The sequence below is a fragment of the Phoenix dactylifera genome, chromosome 10 (assembly GCF_009389715.1).
Source record: "Phoenix dactylifera cultivar Barhee BC4 chromosome 10, palm_55x_up_171113_PBpolish2nd_filt_p, whole genome shotgun sequence".
NCBI lineage: Eukaryota > Viridiplantae > Streptophyta > Magnoliopsida > Arecales > Arecaceae > Phoenix > Phoenix dactylifera.
The window spans coordinates 1,569,955-1,595,564 of record NC_052401.1 but is presented as its reverse complement, the minus strand read 5'-3'; the positions used below and the strand labels follow the sequence as shown (position 1 = coordinate 1,595,564).

General features: G+C 36.2%; 1 protein-coding gene across 4 annotated transcripts in view; it reads right to left on the bottom strand.

The window, feature by feature from the left end:
- Positions 1-20,758, bottom strand: part of LOC103703152 — a 28,802-nt gene extending 8,044 nt beyond the window's left edge. Inside the window, exons 1-13 of one of the 4 annotated variants that reach the window (XR_003384894.2) lie at positions 20,323-20,758; positions 17,985-18,387; positions 17,708-17,885; positions 17,485-17,624; positions 13,991-14,885; positions 11,216-11,316; positions 10,504-10,648; positions 10,355-10,423; positions 10,229-10,274; positions 6,236-6,675; positions 4,597-4,676; positions 4,197-4,332; positions 234-461 (exon numbers count right to left, since the gene is read on the bottom strand). Coding sequence is in view for 3 of the 4 variants with exons in the window: in XM_008785898.4 (XP_008784120.2) it covers positions 269-461; positions 4,197-4,332; positions 4,597-4,676; positions 6,236-6,675; positions 10,229-10,274; positions 10,355-10,423; positions 10,504-10,648; positions 11,216-11,316; positions 13,991-14,885; positions 17,485-17,624; positions 17,708-17,885; positions 17,985-18,387; positions 20,323-20,422 (2,926 nt within the window). In the remaining variant the exon portion in view is untranslated. The remainder of the gene's footprint in view (positions 1-233; positions 462-4,196; positions 4,333-4,596; positions 4,677-6,235; positions 6,676-10,228; positions 10,275-10,354; positions 10,424-10,503; positions 10,649-11,215; positions 11,317-13,990; positions 14,886-17,484; positions 17,625-17,707; positions 17,886-17,984; positions 18,388-20,322) is intronic. The other 3 variants (XM_008785899.4, XM_008785898.4, XM_008785902.4) reach the window with 3 other exon arrangements.
- Between the last annotated feature and the right edge of the window lie 4,852 nt (positions 20,759-25,610).

Genomic DNA, 25,610 nt, shown 5'->3' with positions numbered 1-25,610 from the left:
CTGCAAGATAAATGCCTAGATCACAGTTTTTTTTTTTTGTTGGCTTTTTCAGCTTTTCATTAGTTATATGTGCAAAGTAGGTTCCATATGCTTACACAATGAATGCAATGACAGGAACAGGATCATTGCCTAAAAACTGTTAGGGTCATGCAGATAGGTCAAATCAGAAAATATGTGATGCTTATTATGTGCTAACAGAGAAACACTGAAACTGATGGAGAAAGCACACTAACCAACATTCAGAATCCGTAAATGAAAGCTGTCTCACCAAGTATCATTTTCTTGACATCACTTGCTCTACGAGCTGCCTCAAGCTGGAGCTCAAAAGAGCTTGGTCTGGTCACCTTATTACCATATATCTGACTGGTATTTTGAGTTGGTTGCTGACTAAAATGACTGTCGTCCATATTCCTTTGACTTCTCTCCAACTTTAAAAAGAATGTACCATTAGGCCACAGAATCTGCTTAGATTAAAAGCAATTATATTTAAAAATTAGAACAATTCATTATTTACAAAAGATATAATGAAATATGTAGATGATATAAAAACCTATATGTTTCTTTCAATAATTCACTCTTGAAGGTTTACCAATAAGTACTTATGCAAGTTTCAGACTTTTTTAATTCTGAAAGAAGGCACAACTAAAGAAAGTTATATAAAACTGATTTGAATTACTCAAAATGATATGATAAAGTACATTAAAGAAAGGCAGAGAAAAAAAAATCAGTGGACATTATGGCTGGAAACAGATAGGATACTAGTATATCATTATTCATATCCATATTTTTTGGGGAAATACGAATATGGATATGGATATTAAATGGATAACAAAATTAATATCCATATTTGCTTTAAACGCATATGGATATGAATCCTATATTAGTTATATCAAAATATTTTTCTATCTAAATATGGATACAAGTCGGATATTATTCGGATATAAATTTGATTTTTAGCAGAATTCAATAATGAAAACTAATATTAACTATATAATCATAAAGGACAGGAACGTAATTTGTTATGCAGATTGTACATGACACATAGGTAACTAAATATTCAAGGAATAATTATTGCACCTACACAGAGACCAACCTAGTTGAGAGTGCAGGTCATTGATTTGGCCGGATTTGTATTAAAATATTAAAAACAAAAATTATTTAAAATTAAACATATAATATAAAAACATTTTTGGCATCAAATACTATCATTACTCTTTAATTATAGCATAAATAAAAAATAATCATGAATTATCTATTTTTAGAGAGCTTGTAAGAAACAATATATAAAAATGCAAGAATACAAAGAAGTTATTAGCATTTTTAAATCTTTTTAGCAATAAATTATTGAAAATATCATAAATGATATTTTTTATTTTTTATCAAAGAGAAAAGAATTTGTTTTATAAAAAATAAGAATTAAAACATGAAATATTTAGAATAGATAGAATAAATAAAATAAACCAACTTTATAGAATAGATAGACGTTGCAGCTTGGTAGTTGAGTGCCCGTCATTTAATTGAAAGAAGACTGGTCCGAATCCTAGGATTTACAGTTTTTTTTTAGAGTTTTTTAATCAAGATCCGAATCCCCAAAATCATAAAATCCGAATCCAGATCCAGCAAGATTTATAAGCAGATATCCGAGCTCAGATCCGGATATGATCAGATATCAGACTTTTTACCTGAATCCGAAACAAATTGAATAGGAAAACGGATGCGGTAGGATTTTATCCAAACTGTTTTCAACCCTAATGGAAATCAACAACAATAATGCTGACAAGGATGACTTTTTCTTTATTTTTATCTACGGAAACACAAATCATAAAAAATTACAAAAATGTTAACATGACACAACTAATGTATCTACTAATACATAAGATTTGCCATGCACTAACTCAAAATCATGTGTTAGTAAAATCACTAAAACTAAGCACACCTATTACAAGAATTAGAGAAGTGGGAAATATAATGAGCAAAAACATGCTAACTTTTAGTCACTTGGTTCATAAGTCAGACAAATCCTCAACTAGTGACAAGTTAATGAAGTAATAGCAATAGTCAGCCAATAGGTTTTTACGTAAGTGGTGCCCTTGTTTCAAGCAATGGCCACCCTATTGGTGAATGATTAGATGCATTCAATTCCTTCATGAACACAAATCAAGGGGAAAATGTTATGTGCAACTTATTTAGCATAGCCTCACGTATATTGCAACAAGACCCCTTAATGCATAAATATAATTGTCAGGCTTTTGAATACTATGCAACAGGGCTATCCTGTTTTCCCATGAAATTGGATGTCCCTATACCTATACTCAGGATAGTGGATGTCCCATCTCTAGGGCTGAAAATGGATCAAATATAGACCAGATATTAATACATCCATATTTGTATCCATATTTTTTTAATAAACACGGATACAAATACGGTTATTAAATAGATATCAAAACTAGAATGCATATTTTTTTTCTAAACAGTTATGGATACGAATCAGATGTTAAGCATATCCACATTTATTTTAAATAGAAATCGACACAAGTTGGATATTAGTTATATCTATGTTTTCTCTATCCGGATACGTATATAAGTTGGATATTATTTGAATATAAACCAGATGTTGAGATCCACTATCAAGCTTGCAAGAAATGCACCATCACCATGTGCTGGTCTAAGACATAATCAATAAACATACATAGAGAACAATTTGACCACCAAGTTGGATCATTATCAATACTATTTAAATAAGATACATAATATAAAGTAATAAAAGCTTTCAATATTAAATACCATTATTACTTTTTAATTGCAACATGAATAAAAAGAATCACGAATTGTCTTTTTTAAAAAAACTTTAAAAAATATATACGAAGACAGGAATATCTCAAAATTATTGATATTTTTAAATATTTTAAACAAAATATTTTCAAAATATTATAAAGAATGAAATGAAGTTATTCATTTTTTTATTTTTTGTCAAAAGGAAGAGGACTGGATTTTTATGAAATAATTAATTATTAAAATATGAAATACCATTATATATTTGAAATGACCATATTTTATAATGCGAACAAGTTTTGAATAAGAATATTAGACCATAATTATATACTAGAAGTTAAAGCCATCATGGTTCAAAATAAAAGGTCCCAGGTCAATCCCTTGTATAGGTGTATATAAATTTTTTTTCCCTATTATAGATGCTTGTGAACTTTTCTAACCAAATATCCGAATCCGAATTCGGAAAAAAAACCCCTTAATATCCATACCCATATCTGATATCTAGCAAAATTGTAAGCATATATCCGAATCCATATCTGAGTCTGATTAGTTACAAGGATTTCTATCCAAATCTGATATGAACTGGATGCAGAAATAGATTTGGCCAAAAATGGATTCAGTCAGGTAATATCCAACCCGTTTTCAACCCTACTCATCCCTTTCCAGCCCATTTTTCGACTCATCCCATCACAAAACTCGGGATGGTGGGAAGCTCTGCCATCCCAAAAAAAGGGCAGCTCAATACTTGAGGCTCCTTCCATTGCAAAATCTAGAGAGGGTCGATGTACACAGCCTTAATCCCATGTGCGGAGAGGCCGTTTCCATGTTTCCAAATCATGACTTCCAAGTCAGAATGGAGCATCTTTATTGTTGTGCCAAGGCTCATCCTATATCCCCCACCATCCTACCAGTATTTGAAACCTTGATAATTGCATTTAAACTAAAAAAAAAAGATAAGATATAAAAATAGGAATCAAGTACATCAAAGATTTACGTATCACATAAGCATGTTCTACTTCACTAAAAACAAGCTTTATCTAATTTAAAAATAGAAATGTGTTTTAGAGAGCCGCCAAGCCGAACACAATTTTTAGAAACTTTTATTTTTGAGACAAGAACAAAGGGCTTAGATATGCCTTAGGATAGATAAAGGCAAGGTACGCCATACCGGCCCGTACCAGGCCGTACGGGGCGTACCGCACCGTACTGGTTCGGTATTGGTACTCGGTACGATACCAACATTCGGTACGCTAAAAAAATTTCATATCATACTATACCAATACTATGCTAATATGGCACTGGTACGGGTCCGGTACCAAGAGGGCAAATCTTGGATAAGGGTGTTGTTAAAGTATGATAACGCTGCTACTTGAAATGAACTCTATTGACAAACATGGTGAAGAAACATATAATTCTCTACTTACATCTTGAACCCACCGAATCCCTTGTGCAATAACATCATCCCTTCGTAGGAAAGAAATCTGCCTTAGAATCCAATCATCAATTGCATCTTCCATAATTAACTGCAAAATCTGTTTTGAAATCCAAAAGACCTGTCTTCTGCAGGAAATAGGAAATGAAACTCCAAGTGAATCATTTTGTAGCAGTTTGAAATGATAAAACTTCAAATTTATCCTATCTGCTCAAAGATAATGCTGACAATATTGAAAAACTGAACTGCTGCCCTTACAAAATATAGTAGTTGAGAGTACGACAAATACAACAATGATGGTCAAGGTGTAGAATGCAAGAACAAATTGCAAAAAGTTATTTAAGGACATTCACTAGAAGAAATGAAACAGAGAAATGCAATGTATAACGCACCTCAGCCAACCTCTCCGTTTCAGTTGGAATATCTTATCAACTAGATTCAACAATGGCACACTAACATTTGGTGGTGTCCACTACAAAATAGCCATAGGAAGGCATAAAGAAAAATGTCAAAATTACTAAATCTTCATGGTATAAAAATAAATAGAATAAGTAAATCCATAAAATCATTGAAATATTGAAATTTGTTCCGACACCAAGTGGATAAAATTCTATAAAAGTTCTATTGTTTGGTCATTAATATCAAACAATCCTCAAATTAGCATTTGTCATCATAGAACATCAAAAGCAAGTCGAAGATATGTATGAATACCTTGCCAGTTTGTTTCAAAGTTAGCCAGTAACAGTACTGTTTCCATACTATCAAGTTCAAATATTAGAAAGTTTTAAAATTGATCTAAAATTGATTATTAAAATAAACTATCTCCTTTTAACCATCAGCAGAGATGATCTTGCTTGAAGGAAGAGAGAGTATAATACAAAGCAAAGATAGAAAGAAAGCTAAAAAGTAAAACATGGAAATTAAAAAAGAATAACTTATAAAATCACTCAACATAGTTTATCCTCCACAATTGCTGGGAAGTTGTTATCTCCAACTGTCCAACAACATGTTTTTTTAGTGATAGCATCTTTAGCTTGTTCATCCACCTCTCTAATTTCTGAAATCAGCATAATGTTAATACCAAATCTGCTATCTGCCGAGGATATCCAAATTCATATTTCAACCATGTAAAAGAGCATTGCTTATGTTGATTCTCATCTTTGTGGCTGTTTTATGAATGAAAGACGTTTCATCCATCATGGAGCAAGCAGAACTAGGCTCCTTAAAAAAACATTGTTATGCCACTAAGAAAGGCATACCAGGAATTATTGCAAGTCTATCTTCCTGAGATTCTGACTGAAAGATGAGACTATCCAAATGGCATTGCTATAATCGTCCTATAGAAAGCCACTCTCTTCTGTCAACAGTAAAGTTGTTGGATCTCGTTTTATGCAACTGGTCCATGGGATGCTCAGAAATCATTTAAGACTAGATAAATATGGTCTTTTCCATAATTACAAATTAGTTAAGGAAGAGTTCAAAGTGATCAGAATCCAAGAATATAATCAGAGACCAGGACCCTGAATAGCACATTAAAATAACACTTGATTTAAAAAAAAAAAAAATTGTGAGGAGCAGTGGTGAACCATTGAATATATCATTAGGTAGACGAAATGAGAAAGATTTTAACTATTCTTGAATAGCATGCACAAACATCAATCCAACTATCTAAAAGCATAGTACATCCAAAGATAAACATAATTCTGCCAAGTACCAACAAATCCAGGACAAAGGATGTGGAAGGATGGTTAAAATTGTCATAAATCACTCAAGCATTTGAATTTAAACATAAATATTCCATATGATGAATTTGCTTTCGATCGATGACTTGCAAAATAAGAAATCATAAAAACAAGCAAATCCTTCACTTGAATGGTCAAGTAGCAAATATTTAATTATTACATTAGCAGGTTTACAAGAGTAATTTTAAGGATTATTAATATTGTCTATATAAGAAGCCAAGGGACACAAATCAGAAACTGTAATAAAGAAATAATATTGTCAAAAATAGAGATTGCAAGCTACTGGTACCTCAGGTGGCATTCCAACCGGATCTTCAAAAAGCTCAGATGCTACTGAAGTTTTTGAGGCATTTAATGCAAGCCTGTCAAATTTATCAGACCGTTGGCTTCTCTGAGAATCCAAATTTGAAGATTCTTCAATGCGCTTGACAACACGAGGTGGAAAAACTTTGGAATTTAATTCGTTGTCTGAGTGCCATCCGTTGTTTACTGCAGAAGATCGGTCTTCATCATGGGCTTCATCATCAGACAAACTTTGTGAAGTGTCTACATTACTATAGCCTGGATAGAGTTTATTTGTCACTTCTTCATTCCATGGTAATGCCATGTTCTTTTCAGCTCTTGGGGGAGAAGTTGCATGAGATGGTGATGAGCCAACAACACGCCGCAGACCATCAGAAACCCCTTTAAATTGACGAACTATATCATCCACAGCATCATCCACATTGACTGTCAAAACGAAACCAACCAGTTAAGTAAACTACAACCAAGACAATTAGACAGGATGTGCCATCCAATTAAAGACAAAAACTGCCAAATTTCGTCAAATAAGAAATAGGAACATGACAGGCAGCTTCTGAAACATACAGCAGACAATATGAAATTTTGCCTAGAATAAACGTAAGCAAATGAACTTAGAAATATTTCTGGCTCAGAAGCATGACAGTAAACATAAGATATGATCGGAGACCACCATTTCTTGCTTACTGGGTTCCTCCATGGAAGATGCTTATCAGACTTATCTACTTTAACATGCAAATAAGAAAGCTACAACACCATCCTGTAGTGGTGGCTTTCTTGATCCCAGCATCTGCTGACCACTAAAGTATGAATACATGCAAGCATGCTCATGTGCAACTCTATACATGTCAACAACAGCAGGAAGCCGTCACTCCAGAGAAAAACTAGGCAACTGTAAAAGCCAAAAGATTTTTTTTAATGAAAAAAAGCCAAAATATTAAATCTCACTTGGATTCCTGGTGGAGTAAAGCAGTTGTGGGTAGTCTTTCAAGATTATTTCTCAAAATAAATGTGCATGAATGGATACCTATCAAATAAGCCATGGATCTACTCTACTACCTGGGCACTAACCAAGAGAATATAGCTCTTTGGAAACACAATTGTCCCTAATAGAATTCATTGCAATATTACTAAAGAATTTTACTTGAAGCAGGTCCAAACTGATGCTCACAAGATGGATATTCAATCAAGTTGTTAAACCAAACAAGAATAATGCTTTAGGACGCAAGTAATAAAATCCTAAAAAGGGGCAGCCCGGTGCATGAGGCTCCCTCCATTGTGTGATATGGGGAGGTCAAATGTACGCAGCCTTACCCCAACATAAGAAGAGGTTATTGCGCTAATGCAAGTAATAAAATCCAAATAAGCAATTTAGTGTTGATCGAGATGACTGATTTTTTAAGCCAAATGTCCATTTGCTTCACATCTAGGTTAGAGACAATGCAAAAGACTTCAAGATTATCCAACTAATCATTAATAAACTCGAGGAGCAAATATTAGGAAGGTAGGAATAAAGAAATTTACTGCTCAGGAAATTAGCCCAATAAATACAATTGGTCATGCAGTTGGTTTTCACCTATAACATGTGAATAGTGCATGACCAATTATACATCTGCATAGTATTTTGAGAGAAGAAAAAAAAGAGGATTATGTAATATGACAACACAACATCCCCTCTTAAACTCACAATGGATCAACAATGAAGGCAAGGCCAAATATACCGAACCATAGCATCCCATATTGACTACACTGTAGCGCATTTATAAAGTACTAGCATAGTATCGAGGTTCGATTCGGTATATGAACCGGACCGGCCCGAACCAAGCAGGAGCGAATACCACCTGATTTCGAGTGGTACCACGGTTAGGAGTGAGAAAAAAACAAGATTTACAATCTTAGCACCGAGTACCATACCGATGTATTACCGGTACACTATAATACGGTCGATACAATACATACTCCATATCGAGACAGCCTCTGACCCCTTTTTTTCTCATTTCTTATCAAAGGTACCATCCAAAACTAGGAAGGACAAGCCGGTAACCGAGCTAAAATCGGGCGATTTTGCTCAGTTCAAACTAGTACGAACCGGTACACACTGGTTCTCGTACTAAACCAGCAACCGACCTTTTGCACCAATTCAATACGGTACACCCCGAACCAGAGGTTCGAGTCAATTTTGCAGTCCTTGAAAAAAATATTGGAAGCTTGTCTCAGTACAAAATGTATACCATACCATACTGAACTGGTGATATATTGGTACAGTTCTCGATACCAGTTTTGCAGACCTCGGATGAAAGGCATGTTGGCAAATATAAAAAAAATTGTTGTAATATGAATCTTTACAAAGAAGTTAGTAAGATGTTTGGTATATTAGGCTTGCGTGAGAGTTGTACGATAGAAGTCTTAGACAAAGTGGTAATCAATTAATACTGACTTATACAATGCCCCACCAGATAACGTTGGGCATCATACTAGCGAGACATTGTAGGAAAGTACTTCATGATACGTTACAACAATATACTTAAAATCAAAGACTGAAAAACCGACATGAAGCGCCTAGTCCAAGCATATCGTACCGAACCGGTGCAGAACCGGATCAATTTGCTGGTTCGAGATGAGAACCAATTTGTACCGATGCCAATCAATCTGAACCGAGCAGAATTGCTCAATTCCACTCAGTACTGACCTATATCGCCCGGTTTTGGCTAGTACCATGATTTTAAAAAAAAGAGAAAAAAAGGTCAAGAGTTGTCTCAGTACGGGGTACATACTGTATAGTATCAACCATACCATACTGAACCTATATATCAAGATTGTGGATCTTGCTTAAAACCATAATCACAGCACTTATATTACATCATTTGATTGCTTCTTGGAAAATCTACCAGCCAAAATTGTTTATAAATCCTCTGATATTGCACCATCATAATGCCCTTGTGATTGACAAAAGAGTGCAGCACTCCCAAGATCCATCTTTTTGCATTAGCACTTTAGCAGGATAGTATAAGAAATCATTCTCTAAAACAAATTGTAGAATGTAGATACTGAGGACTCAAACTATGATATATGTAGGAAGGAGAAATTTGTTAGGATCAGTTTAAGAGCTAGTAGATGAAAGGAGTTCTGCTGTCACTCAAAACTCTTTTACAAGGAAGGACTATCTATGCGGATCACATTAAGCTGCTTGTGATCATTTGCTAGATCCATCTCTGATGTTTCCAAACAAAATTAGCCAAAATAAGTAAATATTTGAAGAGAGTCTCTTTGCAAATATCAATAGCATAGGTGGACTCTCAAATTCAACAGAGCTAAAGTGGCTTGACTGATTCATCATATAAGAACATAGCAGTAGATCGACATGTTATAGTGATATTCTAGTGAGCTAAACCCACTCAACTATCCTAATTTTCTGACAGTTCAGTGCCAGCAGTTATTTAATCGATCCAGTAAATGTTACATCTCACTTTTCAACTTAGCCAATCTCTTACTTACTAGTTATGTCTGCTTTGATTTTTGAACGATGAATGACAACTTCCAGTCATGCCCAACTAATGTGCAGCTCAGCTTAACAGCAGATTATGAAATAAATTGGCCTCAATTTATCAGGATAAAGCTATTGTATCTAGCTATGATGCATGAAAATGACAAACAATGACACATCATTATTTTTCATATAATAAATAGAACATTCTCCAAACAGTGTAGTTAGTATCAAAAATTCAAAATAAGCATCAAAGAATTACAACATTAAAGAATGTTTTGTACAGAATACTAGAACAAGACATCTGGGCAAAAACAAGATAAAGAAACTACAGAAAAAAATTCATATTTTGTTGCTAGAGCCAACTCTCTTCCATCATAACATATGAAAAAATTGAAGTGAAGAAATTAATAAAGTTGATCGCAGTTGGATAAAATGAAGACGAAATCAAACTCTTTTGTAAGCTGTCAGAACTAAGAGAGTTTGAGATCTATGTACCTGCTAATGTTTTCATCACTGAGGTTGATTTTCCGAAAGAGTAATTCTTCAAAAAAAACAACCAAAAAGGGATCAACTTCCCAGAGAATCTGAAAGTGTCTAAAAGTGTATTGAGAAAATTTATACCTTTGAAGTATCACTTAAAAAGTCCCATACTTCATGTTGCTCTGCAACATTAGCAATTGACAGAAGATCCTGTCCAGATGAACTAGAAACATGTCAAGCTGGCATATCATACCAAGCAAAAAGTTGCAAACTAGAGAGTCAAACCATACTTGCAAATATTTGTCGAGAAGAATGCATCGCTGGTGCACAAAATAATCATCGATACTGGACGAAAGAAACCTCTTTGGGGGCAAATGCAATGTATAATTAGGTATATCCTTTAGATGCCGATGCAGCCGTTCAAAATTTCGGTATCTGCAATCCAATAGTCAATATTATCGATATAGAAAGATACAAGAAATCAGTCAATGCATATAACACATGACAACTAATGTTTCTGCTTTTAATGGATCTCATATAAGAATTTTCTTTAAATTAACAAGACATTCAATTCATATATGTCTTACTGACATATTTTCTCAAAAAATGTTATGAACAAGATTTATGAGTACACATACATGAATGGTGCAATTTCATAAAGAGAAGCCCTTGTTAATAAAAAAATCTCATTATTGACATGAAAGGTTTTGGAGCAATATGCTAAGAAAAAACTATAAATAACCTTCCTTCTTACTTTACAGAATCTATATAGAACACAACCAATGAAAAGGGTGAAGAGTTGGTATCAGGTAGACCATATATATAAAGAGAAATTTAATATAAGCAAGGTCTCAAAACACCTATACAATTAACAGACTTCAGCCAGCAAAGACAATAGAGAATACATAAACAAACATCAATATATATGAAGAGCGCCTCTTTTTGAAAGTAATGGATGTAAATATATCTAAAGACTTTAGGGATGTCTAGGTAAAAGCATGCCTTCTTTTCACAAACCAGGTCTTGTTCTCAGCATCAGTTACAGCGATTGAATAAACTGCAAAAGATTTAGATCCAAGCTTTTCAAAATATGCTCCAACAACCTGCACAAACATTTTAAATGCAATGAACATGTAAGTTAAAATTTGGCAAAGAGAACAAAAGTAGAAAGATTATAGAAAATATTTTCTAGTTTGACCATCATTTCCACCATATGAGTGCATATCATGCTTCCTTTTGCAAGCAGGAACAAATTGGTAACAAATATCATAGAAAGCATGTCATGGTTAAGCAAGTACTTTACAGAGAACAAAGGTGTTCTTCACAGTGAAATGTCACCACACCTATTTACTTGCTGCACTTTTAATCATGAGGCATTGAGAGATTAAATTATTAAACTACTAAACGGTAGGATGGTTGCATTTGCAAAAATATGTAACTAGATAAGCACAGCAGTATCTGACATATTGTAATGTGCATAAGATAAAATTCAATAGAAAAAATAAAGCCTCATTAAAAATATATACAAGGATGGTGGAACCATCCCAAATAACCTAGTTCGAAGTGTACCGAGCCGTACCAGCAGCCGATCGGGATGGTTCCGGCCATCAAATTGAGAAACAGGCAAAGGAGGGGAAGAGGAAGAATGAAAGAGAGGAAAAGAAAGAGACAGAGGGAGAGAGAGAGGGAGACAGCCAAGGAAGAAGGGAGAGAGAGCTTTCAAAACCCTCTCACCTCCATGCATCGGAACAGAGCCCCTATTTCGAAAGGAAACAGGTGCTTTGGCCCTTTTTTAAAAAAAAAATTAGTGAAGTCGACAGGCACTGCCGACTTCACTTAATTTGCCAACGTTACTTAAAAAATTTCAAAAAAAGAGAGAAAAAATAAGTGAAGTCGGCAACCAATGCCGACTTCACTTTAGAAAATTCAAAAATATATATATGTAAAAAGGGGTCGAAACCCTTATTTCCTTTCGAAACATGGGCTTTGCCCCTATTTCGATGCATGCAGGAAAGTGGACTTCAAAAGCCCTCCCTCAGCCCTATTTTGGCATCGCCTCCCTCCCTTCCTTCCTCTCCCTCCCTCTCTCTCTTCCTCTCTCTCTTCCTCTCTTTCCTTCTCCCTCTCCCCCTCCCCCTCCCCCTCCCTCCACCTCTCTCTCTCTCTGTTGCTCTCTCCCTCCCTTCCTCTCCCTCCCTCTCTTCCTCCCTCTCTCTCTTCCTCTCTCTCCTTCTCCCTCTCCCCCTCTCTTTCCAGTTTCCTATCAGTTCACGTCGGAACAACACAGCATGGGGCATATCATACCATACCATACCACCAGCCTACCGGCATAGACGCCAGCTCCGGTATTACAAATCTTGTATATATTGTGTGTTTATATATATGCACACATATATAACAAACACACATTTGAACCATAATATCATATCTATATAAAAGCAAACGACTGTTGGACTAGAAGAAGAGTTGATGATTTAAATGTCTAAAAAGAGGTATAACCTTAATGGCTAGATAAAGCTACCAAAGAAAGAAGGAAAGGGGGTGGGGTTATTCGTTTCTGAAGCTGTACTGTCTATGCAACTCTATTGGGAACTCAGAGATTGGCGCAGCATATGAAGAAAACATTTCGAGGGTTATGGCGGTGACTTATGGATATGAAATTTGGATGACACAAAAGACTACATAATAGATAACACATTCATATAGAGAAGGGGAAGGGGGGGTGGAATGCAAATGCAAGGTGACCAAAATTTAGAATTCAGCTTTAAGATTTTAAGCACAAGCCATCCTACTACTTGAAAAGAAGGCCAAACGTAGTCATTTGCTCCTCCCTGCATCAATCCCCTTGAGTTGATATAGAGCTAATCAGGGTCTGTCGAACCGGCCGAATCGCCCGATTCAGGCAGTAACGAGCCGACCTGATTCGGTATTGCAATTCGGTTCTAGCCCCTACCGGTCGAAAATCCTATTGGATTTGGCCGGTTCCGAGTCAATCCAATTTTGAATCGGGTTGACTGTGGCATTATTTTAAAACAATAAAATACATCATTTAGTTTAAACCAGGACCATAAAAACATCAAAAAATATCAAAAAAACACCAAAAAAAATCAAATTAGACTTAAAAACATTGAAAAACTTCAAAAAAGTGATTACTAATTAAATATTCTTGAAAAGTTAAAAATAAAATAAAATTGGGCATGCTGGTTACGGCACGCCCTACACATACCAGCTTCGGTTTGGTACTGAACCAATACCAAACCGTACCGGTCACCGACGGGTACGGGTCTTAGTACTGGTACGGGTCTTAGTACTGGTTCGGCGGTCCTCGGAGCTAATGGTAATATCAAATGATCTCAAGATGATACTACAAAGAAGGCAAAATTATTACCTTGGATGATGTCAAAGTTAGCTAGCATATACTTCTTAGAAAGCAGAAGAGAGAACAAGATTGTAGAGAACTTTCCAGCCCTCTCTAGAAGCAATATATTTAATGAGCTTTGAAGCATAAATAAGAAGCAAATTGTGGGGGTTAGTTAAGGAGGACCAGATAACTAGTATATGAAAAACCGGAAAATAAAGCACAGAGATGACAGACCCATCACAGTATGAATATTTTGAAGGACTATATGTGTCATATGGTAAGCAAAATAAAACATCCAAAAATAACCTAAACTTTTTTATATAGGATCAATTGCCAACCGTACAGATTAACAAAAACATCTGCAAGAAGCCATAGAAGCTGCACAATTGACACAGATCAATGAATGGAATACTCACCCGGCACCTTATCTTTGGAGCATAGAAGGATCCTTCATTCTTGGAAACTAATTCAGAGCTTTGCTTTTGCTTATGCTTGCTAAAGTTTTGACTATAGTTCTCCTTGAAACCAGTAGTTTCACTTTCACCACTTCTGCCCATTAATGTTGTTTCAATATCAGGCGTGCTACTAGATCGCTTTAGCTGATCTTTATTACTTTCAAAAATTTTCCTGGCATTTTCATCACTTCCATCACCAAAATGACCCCCCTCTTTAGATTGCATGCTAACCAGATCTTGAGAAACATGCTGCTCATGGTTTGGTGCTACACTTGATCGGCTATTATTATTGGATCCTTGCATTAGGTGAACCATATATTTATCATCTATACTTATAGTACTTTCGTTCATATTGGTCAACAATCCCTTCCCTGTGTTTCCTGCATGAACAGTACTATCTACATTTCCTGGCACAGCACTCGGAGACTCCAATGAAGTTCCTGCCTTCATAAGAGTGGCAGCCTTCTTTTTGTAGTTTCTTCCTTTTGTCCACATGTTTTCAAGATTCTCAGGGGCAAGGACTTGAGATCTTCTTTTTGTAGCAGCATCCAGTATCATTGCCCATTCTGCAGCATAAGGCTGTATATGATGCTCAGAACTTTCCTGTAATGTTTTCAGATGACCATGCTCAGAACTAGCGAGTGATTTTTCCACACCACTTTTAGCCATTATCAAGTCACCTGATTGGCTAGAAGCTGCAGTTCTTGACTCAGGTTGAGCAGTACGAGTATTTCCTCCAGAAACATTATTATCATGGGCAAGAATAGCTTCATTGGTTAATCTATCAGAGTCTGCCTCTCCGATTCTGTTATCTTTATTCGTGAGGAATATATATTCAATCAATTCATTGATATAACTGGGGAAAAATAGCAAGGAAGTTAGATTGTTTTGTAAAGGTACTCATAGAAAAAGATCAGTCATATATCAGGACATTTGACTTTTATTGCTAAAGATACAGTAGCATATAGCACCATCAATGCAAGTATCTACAATGCATATCCCTGAATTGGATAAGAACATGATATGTTCTTGCATATATTCGGTTTTGACCCCATCTAGTATATAATTGAGCTACTACAAACTGATGCAGGAGCAATTTCTCTCAATTAAAATGTGCAAAGCAGCCAAGATAAATAATAGAAGAAAGAGGAATAAAGGAAGATCAAATTAAGGGAGAAAATAAAGATAAAAGGGCCAGTTATTGTTCAGAGCATCTTAGCATCAAAAGGTGTCACTACAGAACTGGATCTCATTAGGAGTTCTGCACAGTTTGAAAATCAAATGTGAACTCTAAGGTGAAACTTGGTCATGTTGGAGAATCATCATTTGGAAAAGAGTCCAACATTGAGTGTACTTCTATATTGAGTCAAAGAAAAAAATATCAAAGAAGACTGTGACCAGAACTTAAGATTCCTTCTTTAGGAGTCCTAAGAATAAAAAGAAACATATATTTCCAGCCCATGTCTCCCTTTTAAAGCCTCTTCATTTTCATGAGAAGAATATAAAAGAAAACAAAGTAAACCAGCCAGTGCTTTAATAAATCCTGGCCACCCATCCCCTTAGGTGATGAGAGGCATAGGTTAAATATATTTTTTAATTCCTTTTCTAGTTCATTTTCTTATGTAACCAACGGCCCTAGAAGTCTATAAATATGGCGGTTGACTAATGACAAATGATGATTTAAACATTGTCTTCTTGTTCTCCAGTGATGTGATCCTGCAAAGGTGTGAGACCTTCAAACCCTGAGTGTGAGATGTAGGTTGCATGCTAGTGTTTAGGCCATTAGGTATCATTCTGTTTTCTTGATTTTATTCTTTTCCTATGGTCAGATTTTCACAAGAAAATTCCAGCAAAGTTGATTTTGATTGTTTAATCACACAAACCTTGTTAGAAAACAGTCTAGACCTAGAATCTAAATTCTGGGTTGGAGAATAATCACCCATTATGTTTTTCCTTCAAAGACATTAACTTTCTAGTTTAGTTTTATCGAAAATTCAGGTTTAAATCTAACATTCCAACAAACAATTGTAACAGCCCTTGTATCCTCAACCTAAATAGGCCCCAATATCTAGACTGTCATACATCACAACTTTCCAACAGTGGGCATGGTATTTATGCTGGATATCATCTTCCTAGGCAGTAGATACCAAATTCAATGACTCTCCATGTGAATTATACCCATCTTTCCAGCATCTCCATTAAGCACAATTGTATTACCTTGTTTTGACTGTTGCTTTGTCAAACCTGTCTCACAAGACATTGTCTTTTTCGTGGAAATGAACTTAGCTTACTAGATGCTCACATGATTTACCAAATGCCTGACATGGGAATCACCAAGCACCTTCATGCTTCAATATCTTTTCTGGAAAATTTTTGGTGCTGTCAATCCTTCATCAATTGTCAGGGTGATTGTATTAACATGCTCTATTTTAAACTATTAAATAGTGACTAGGAGGGTAGTTTTCATTTGTTCTCTCTCCACGACAAAAGCTTTCTAGATAACCATAACTTCCATCAAGCCTGGATCAACTAGTTGGGTTTAGCTACATGAATATCATTTATGAGCTACCTACAGTTATAGTGGGAGCATTTTCAAATCTGTCTTCATAGCTGCCATACATGCTAGCTTAGGTCTCTCTGTCTAAACCATTTAATATGGATTGAAGCGCCTTGCCTTACTAGAGCCTCCTCAGATCTTCATTTAACATGTTCATGCCGACATTTTGACCTCAATAGGTGCAATTAAGTCATAGGACTGTTGGACCCTAGTAGCAAGAAACTTCTATATGCGAAATGTACCTGCTTCAGACAAATCATTGGCAACTCAATCCTGCACTCACTTTCTAAGTACATCCTTACTTAAGATATCCACTTCTTTGCACCCACACCAACTCCCAAATCTAACAATTATCATTGGGCCATTCTAACTACAATAAATCTTTTTTAATTTTCCTTACCAGTTTCACTATCATGGAGATTGTATCATCTATTTAGAGTTTTCAACAACTATTCTTTTGGCAATCGCTTAGAATTTAAAGGCATAAATAACATGCCATCAGTTCATAGCAGGATCTGTGTTTGCTTGTGTTTTTAACACCTTTTTTCCTAAACTTCTGCTCCTCTGACCAAAATTATTATTATTGCTTACAATTTCCACTTTCTCTGACCAAAATGAAAAAACAACATTGAAATTTTGATAATATTGAGAACATTACCAATAAGTATGTTTAAGAGCATGGTTCATTGTAACCAGTTGCACCGCTCTGGTAGCAAAGCAATATTAAGTTTTGGTACCGCAAACCAACTTCTACCAACACTATACCAACATAATACCGATATGAGTACTGAAACCGGTGTTGTGAACCATGTTCAAGATATTTATTAAATTTTTCAGAACATGACTCGGCACAAAATTATTAAATATGAATGAGTTGTTAAGTTAGTAAAAAGCTTACCCAGGGCTGGCCAAGTTCATGACAGGTTGCAAAACCAAGCAGGTCAGCAGCTCTCTGCTCAAACAGCGAACTAATGGGCATTGAGCTTCTTGTGGCCTCAAGACTATTGTCAGAACTCCTCCAACAATACGTTGAAGAACCTGGATTTAACAACACATAAACCTACAATGTCATAAAGACATCAATATAAGTATACAAGAGCTAGCTATACTCAATTTCGCACCTGATGTTCACACTCCGGAGATAACAGAGCAGGGTGAAGTTCCTTGGAAGCTATTAGATGGCATTTTAACCTTTCATCTCTCTCCTCAAAAGAAAGAGTTCCCATAACATCGACGCCTATCTCTGATTGATATTTTCTGTAAAGGTCTAATTGGTTTCCTATCAAGTCAACCATGTCCCTGGAACATAAAAATAATTTGTTTCCCAAAGGAGGTCTCAGCTATGTCAATAAGTTACAGAAAGCTTGTTAGAGACTAACAAAAGTAATTCAAAAGCACCTTGTTAGCAAGTCGAGGAGGTTGATCTTTTTAACTCTTCCAGATATTTCACCAAGTGCATCAAGTATGATAGTGCGCATTAGTTCTGGAGCATCCTTGTCAGGAGTAATAGACGAATACCAAAGATCTACAATGAAATCCTGCAAGATCCTGTTAATGAATTCCTCCATGGCAGCCTCCACAGTGGGTGAATCAATTTTCCTCCTCCACTTTGAAAAAGGTGGCACAGTAGAAAGACGAAAATCGTCTAGAGATAATTGCTTCTTTTCCAAGTGAGATAAATATGTTTGCTTATGGGCAGGACGCAACCTCCAGCGGAGCTCCACCTCATAAGATAGAAACCGGAAGACTGAAAGTATGAGAATTGATATTGGTATATTTGTCCACATTGATTTACTTGTATCTGTGAAAAACAAAAGACAATGGCCAATGACAAAAACGATACTAAAAAAACTTATCTGTGGCATTTTCCATAAAGAAACAGCAGTAAAAAGAGAAGAGGAATTATGAAATTATCCTAGATAATAGCAATTGCACGTAATCAAATAGAATAAACGAGGTCACATATCACTATTTTATTGCTTTATGGACATAGTATACACACACATACAAATACCTCTAGTGAAGTTGACAATGTCTCCTTTAGAATATGTCTGGTAAATTTGCCACGGTCCATTAGAGAAAACAAGCTTAGGGTAATAGGTACCTTAAAGACCAATGGAGTTTTGCAGCAATATACAAACACTTCACATGCCAATGTTTTAAGTATTTACTAAAGTTTCTAAAACATACATAAACACATACTTTATGTATATACTACTTATATTTATGTATACATATCACCTATGGTGCCCATGTACACTTATATTTATTAGTGTTTGTACATTCCTATTATACTTTTATCCCACATAAGAACTAATCTGATCTTAAATACAAAATGAGCTTTCTGGGATACATATACATGTAGGCATACTCACCTGATCAAATTAGCATAACAGTGGACTAAACCTGAATGTCATTATAATGCCACACGATGTAAGGAAAATATACACTGAGGACGCACCACATGAAAGATTTTAGATGAAAGGACCAAGTCCATCTGATCATACGATCTCTCAAATGGTGAATCATGAATGAGGAAAGAAAGAATCTAGGTTTTGCATTATACTTTCTTCTTAATTACTTAAAATTGTACTTCAAATTAGTTGTTTTTATAGAAACTTCTATGCATATCTTTGAGTAGGTTCCATGATTACAAAATTTATTGAATTATCGAGGAATATAGATGCCAGGTGGGGGGTGCTGTGTTTATAGACAGACAGAGAGGCACAACACTATGGAATTGGGGAAGTTCCATGGCTTTTGTATGCTATAATTTCTTTTCTTCCTTTCCTTTGGCAAGACAAGGTCCATTGTACCTAGGGCAAGGACCCACCAAAATGTTCCAAAAATTGATTTTACATGGCATACTGGACAGATTCTCATAGGTCATCACTAAGCAATCTTTGGATAGATTTTCCTCATTCTACAAGATGAAGTATTTGTTAGCCATAACACCAAGTACCTACTTGGCCAAATGATGGAGTGCCTTGTATGAGCTGTGAATTCCGAATAAAACATAGTAAAGGAAGTTTGGTGCGAAATTTTAATTTATTGTTGAAGGTCTCTCTCCCCCCCCCTCCTTCCCTCCCCCCCCCCCTTCTCCTTCCTTGTAACTGGCAAATATTGCACGCCTTTATTACCAAACTTACTTTGCAGAGGAAAAAAACTGCAAATAAAGAATAGTGCTACCTTGCTACCTTTTACCATTCCTTTTGAGGTTCTACCCTCCTCCCCAACAAAACACTAACGCATACTTCACCTAAAGATAATCTTTTCTTTCTAGAGAGAGAGAGAGATGCATTTGAGTTACCTGTGACTAGTACAGTGCAGATTCATATCAAATTCCCAAGAAACGCATTCTCTAATTTCTAAAGAAGCATTCTTGGTAATATTTCCAAGTCGTGACTATGCAGCTTCGATTATGACCTTTCTGTATCACTATTTCATAGTATAATTCTTTGCACTCATTTAATTCCAAATTTAATTCAAGAAGGAACTCTTGCATAAAATTGATTTCTTTATGTTATTCGCAAAGTAGTCAAGCGAGCAAAAAAACAAAGAAAGAACAAACAGCTCAATCTTTTTCACTTCAAATTCCAGGGTTAGCTTTATAATCCAAGAATACAAAACCTAGAGACAATCAAGGTCCAGTCCCAGCCAACGCAAGATTTTTTGATCCAAAAGGTATCAAAGAACAAAATTTCACGCAGTCAAAGGGAAGAAAAGAACCACGTACGCGACAAGAAGTAAGAGATCGCAAAGACGCAGATGGCCCAGAACACGGTTCGAACCTTGGCCTCCTCGATCAGATCTTGTAACGTCTCCATCGTCCTCATGGTGTCGACCCCTCCAAGATCCCTCTCTCCGCTCCTTCACCTCTTCGCCCGACCCAAATGAAGCGAAAGACCCTCCACGATCAGCGTTCTCCAAGGCCAATCCCTCTCCGCCGAAATCAGAACGATTGATCGATGCGAAGAAGAACGAAGAAGGAATCCAAAGATCGGAGGAGGGCTCAGAATTTTTCTTGAAACCTCAAGAAATGAGATTATGATTCGAGGGCCGGGGGGGGATGGGTTCCGGTCACCGCCGGGAGACTAGTAGTCTCACATTTTATCGCCGCGCTGGGAGGCGAGGGAAAGAATGGGGGGAAGAGCCGGTCGGTCTTTTCGCGCATCTGACGACGAAAATGCACCTGGAGCCGTGATCCTTCACGTAACGGCACGAAACGAAACGGAACGACGGCATGTTGTTCTGTCGGCGTGCGTAGTGACACGTGGAGTATTTCTATTCGGTGAAGATGGATCGACGCCTTGGAGAGCATCATGGCCGTCGAACTTGGGTTCCCATGTTGCGAATGATTTAGATTCTGTTGGACAGATCAAAGAGATACCGGATTAGAAAAAGGGAAGGACAGCTAGGCCGCTGCGATGATGATGATTTGGAGCCAGCTTAGTGGGAACAAGGGGTAATGATTGATTGCTAGTTCTTTGGAGAATAGTGATTCGTGCATGTGAATCTCAAGGCATTAAGATGAGGGCAGGATTTGATCCTAAATCACTGACATCTAATACTTGGCAATGCTCTCTAGTGCTCAGAGGATTAGGATTTATATCCAATTGGATATTTTTGTGAAGTCTAAGGACCTTTTATACTCATTGTATCCTTGAAAACATTTACACCTAGAGATCAATTAATTATTGACTAATACAATAAAGCAGTTAATAATATTAGATCGATCAAAATTTAATCGCTCACATGTGACTTGATAAGTGGAGGAGATATAGCCATATAAAAGTAGTTTCTTACTGAAATTAACTACTTTGTGGAAGTTATTTAGGTAAGAGTAAGTTACCGGTACAAGAAATTGTCGGAACCACCAAGAGTTAGTTGTTAAGATAAATAATCATTTAAAAGAAAGTAGCTATTACTAGAAATATTTAATAATCCACCACATAAGAAGAGGAAGAAGGCTTCTATGTGAGTACTGATATACTATGTGTTGTGATAAGCATTGTGGTATACTATGTGTTGTGATAAGCCTAATGTTCTTCAATGTAGAATCTTTTCATATTTTGGAGGAGATCGACTAAACATTGAAATGGTTCACGACATCTTTGACTCGTCGGCTAATCTAGTTCTCCGGCATGTTGACCATCTCACTCTGGAGGATACTTACATTGAATTATGTTTAATCTTTCACATAATCAAACCTTTCGTTTTTCTAGTTTCCTTATATATGAGCTAGCACTCTTTTATTTACTTTAATTTTGTAATATTGCCTTTATGTTAGAAATTCTAAGCCCTTTTACTAAGGCAAACCAAATCTTATTGGTCGATTAACCTAATTCTATTGATTGGCCTGATTGATCCAATACGTAAGTGAATCAATTGATCGGTTTCTGAATTTAGCTTTTCAAGAATTGACTTGCCAAACAATACATTTAGTATACAAATGGCATAACCTAGAGGTCGTATATTGCCAAGTTTTCACACTTTTTTTTCTTTTTCTTTGTACAGTTTACTTGAACATTTTACCAAAGAATATATTAAAGATCAAATGTTGATACTTAATGAAAATAAATCTAAAATAATGTAACTAACAAGGAAGCAAAGAAACATAGGAATTAAGAGTGACAAGAGGTAAAAATAAAAAATGGAAGTGATTAAGCAAACTCAAGAACGGTTTGTATATTATATATCTAGGGCAACCAACTCCAACCGCACCATGACATATATATCTACAAATCCTCTAATACAAATTTGTTGTTGCATTATTTAACCATAGTATATAATTATTTAGCCATATATAGATTTATAATCAAGATGAATTTACATATTATCTAAACTGGTCCAATATAGGATAGAATTTGTCGAGTACATTTTAAAATAGGTTAATTGCCAATAAGAGTGGCTAGACCCCTAAGTATTATATGAAAATTTGAAAACAACATAACATTTTTCTCGACTGCATCTATGCCGTGATTTGATCAGAAAGAAGAAAAAATTTTCTCAATCCGCTCAACTTAAATGTTTTAAAAAAAAGTTGAAAAAGATAAAAGAGTTGGCGAAAGTAAGATATTAAGTCCTCTTTTTTTTTAATTGATGATAAAATATTGAGGTACATATCCTATATTTATAATGGTATGGTCCATTCTTACACAATTCAAATCAAATTTCTATTATAGTCGAATAGAAATAACATTTTAAAAATAGAAATAACTAATAGAAATAAATATGAAAAAAATTAAAATTCTATGTGAGATAAATCTTGACTTTTATATTAACTTTGTATTTTTTGCTACATCAAATTTATTCTAAATTAGAAGATGTGTTTGGTTAATTTTTTTTGCGAAATGAAAATTTTTGGCTCGCCTGATTTGTTTTGGAGCCATAAAATTTGGACTAAGGATCAAAATACCTTCCTACGACTGGATAAGCCACGTTGTATACGAAGTACAGCGGGAGCTGTGCGGTCCAGGATTAACGCGAGATGGAGACCGATGGACCGTATTATGACGTGTCGCACGGTCGGATATTTGTAGAAACGGGGCACATGTTCGCCTTTTGATCGCACGGATGAGAGCGACGGGAGAGAGGTAAAGGGATAATTTTGAAAAATGTCGGGGTGGTTTTGGGAAATTAGAGCGGAAAAAGGATAGCGTGTCAGGCACCGAGGGGTGGTTCTATATACACCCCCCCTATTGCTCAGGACACCCCCCAAAAATTAAAAAAAAATTAAATACTCTCTACACCCCCCCCATTTGCTAAGGACACCCCTAAAAAATTAAAAATTCCTAAATTACCCCCCACCCTTCCCACCCCCTCACCTAAATTGCTCTCTACACCCCCCAAACCCCCCCCACCCCGCTCTTCCCCTCCAAAACACCCGCCGGCTTCTCCCTTCCGCCCAAAAAACCTCGCCTCAAGCACCTCTCCGGCCATCTCCCGAGCAACGAGCACCTCGCCGGCGGAGGAGGAGGGGGGAGGCGGAGGAGGAGGACGGGGAGGCGGGGAGAGGCGGAGGGGGAGGTGGGGGATGGGGAGGAGGAGGAAGGAGGACGGGGAGGTGGGGGAAGAGGGTGAGAGGAGGTGGCGGAGGAGGAGGGGGGAGGCGGAGGAGGAGGACGGGGAGGTGGAGGGGGAGGTGGAGGGGGAGGACGGGGAGGTGGAGGGGAGAGGGGGGGGGGGAGGTGGGGGATGAGGAGGAGGAGGAAGGAGGACGGGGAGGTGGGGGATGGGGAGGAGGAGGAAGGAGGACGGGGAGGTGGGGGAAGAGGGTGGGAGGAGGTGGCGGAGGAGGAGGGGGGAGGCGGAGGAGGAGGACGGGGAGGTGGAGGGGGAGGTGGAGGGGAGGACGGGGAGGTGGAGGGGAGGAGGGGGGGAGGTGGGGGATGGGGAGGAGGAGGAAGGAGAAAGGGGGGTGTACTGAGAAAATTTCAAGGGCAATATGGTAATTACACTAAAGGTTAGTTTGGGTATTTTTTTTTTGGTTTTTGGGGGGTGTCCTGAGCAATAGGGGGGGTGTATATAGAACTACCCGGCACCGAGGGATGGTGTCGTATGGATCCTTGCGGCGTTACCCCTCTCTCATGTACGAGCCCGAGTAGAGCGGAAATCACGTGTGTGGATATCATGGCACCACGTCATCCTCTCTCTTCCCATGAACGGCTACCATTAAAAAACAATTAAATATTATTATATTTATATTTATATTCATATATTTTAATAATTATAGATATAAGTATATTAAACCAATATTTATATTTATTCTCAATATATATGGATACAAATTGGATATTAAGCATATTTATATTTATTATAAACGGATAAGGATACATTAGATATATATTTATATTTTGTTTCCAAATATAGATATAAATCGAATAATTTTTTGAATATTAATTAAATTTGAATAAAATTTAATAATAAAAACTATCAATAAAAACATAATCATAAAACAAAGATTCAGTTAAAAAAAATTAATTTTAATAAGTATCGATCAATAATAAAAACTAATAATTTCATAAAAGATATGTTGCTCAAGATTGCTCGTCACCGGAGTAGACAAAATCTATGACGCCTTCAAGATGTCTTTCAGTTGTCGCCGGTTGCAATCGTCGACGGAATCTTTAAAACCCTAGTTACTTGAAGACAATGAAAAGAAAGAGGGACGAAATGAACGAACGAGTGCGCACAATGATTCAAAAAATTTTATTCGAATCGAATATTCTGTATTCGGATTATTGCCTTAAGTGACAGTCATCCGATATCTGAATTCTTTTTAGTTTAAGTTTGATTAATCACTTAATTGATTCTCTAATTTAACTTAACTTAAACTTCTTTTTTTCACCTACTTTTATTATACGAATATTCGGATTCGAATCCGAATCCCGAAAAATCAGGTATATCTGCATTGGTATCCGTATCTAGAAGATTTTTGAACTGACCATCTAAATTCGTGTTCGGACTCGATCAGGCCAAAAAAATAGTATCCGAATTTAATCCGAATTGGATATAGAAATGGACATGACCAGATATAATCCGACCCGCTTTCAATTCTACTCTGTATCCATTTGGTGCGGCTCATTATTTTCAAAAATCCAAAACAAAAAAAAAAAAACAAATCAGATTGAATAATTGATAAAACCCTTTTATTTTTCAAATTGTTTATATTTAGAAGCAAAGATTTGCAAAGATTTCATGCTTTTAAAAAAAATGAAAACAAAAGCATAGAAAATTTTTTATGCAAACACCATCTTTAATATTACATTCCATATAGTACTTCATTAATTTGCATCGAAATAATAATAAAAAAAAAGAATAACAACCATGCAAACAGATCCTAATTTTTTTAGCTAGCAGGAAGCTTAAAAGGTATAAAAAAGAAAAAAAAAAGTGCTGATTAAGGTGGCAACAAGTAGAAGACAAGCCATGCGATCTAATATCAACATAATCAACCTGACAGCTTAATAATATTTAAAATCAATTTTTATAAATTACAATGAAAGAGTTGGTAAACATAAG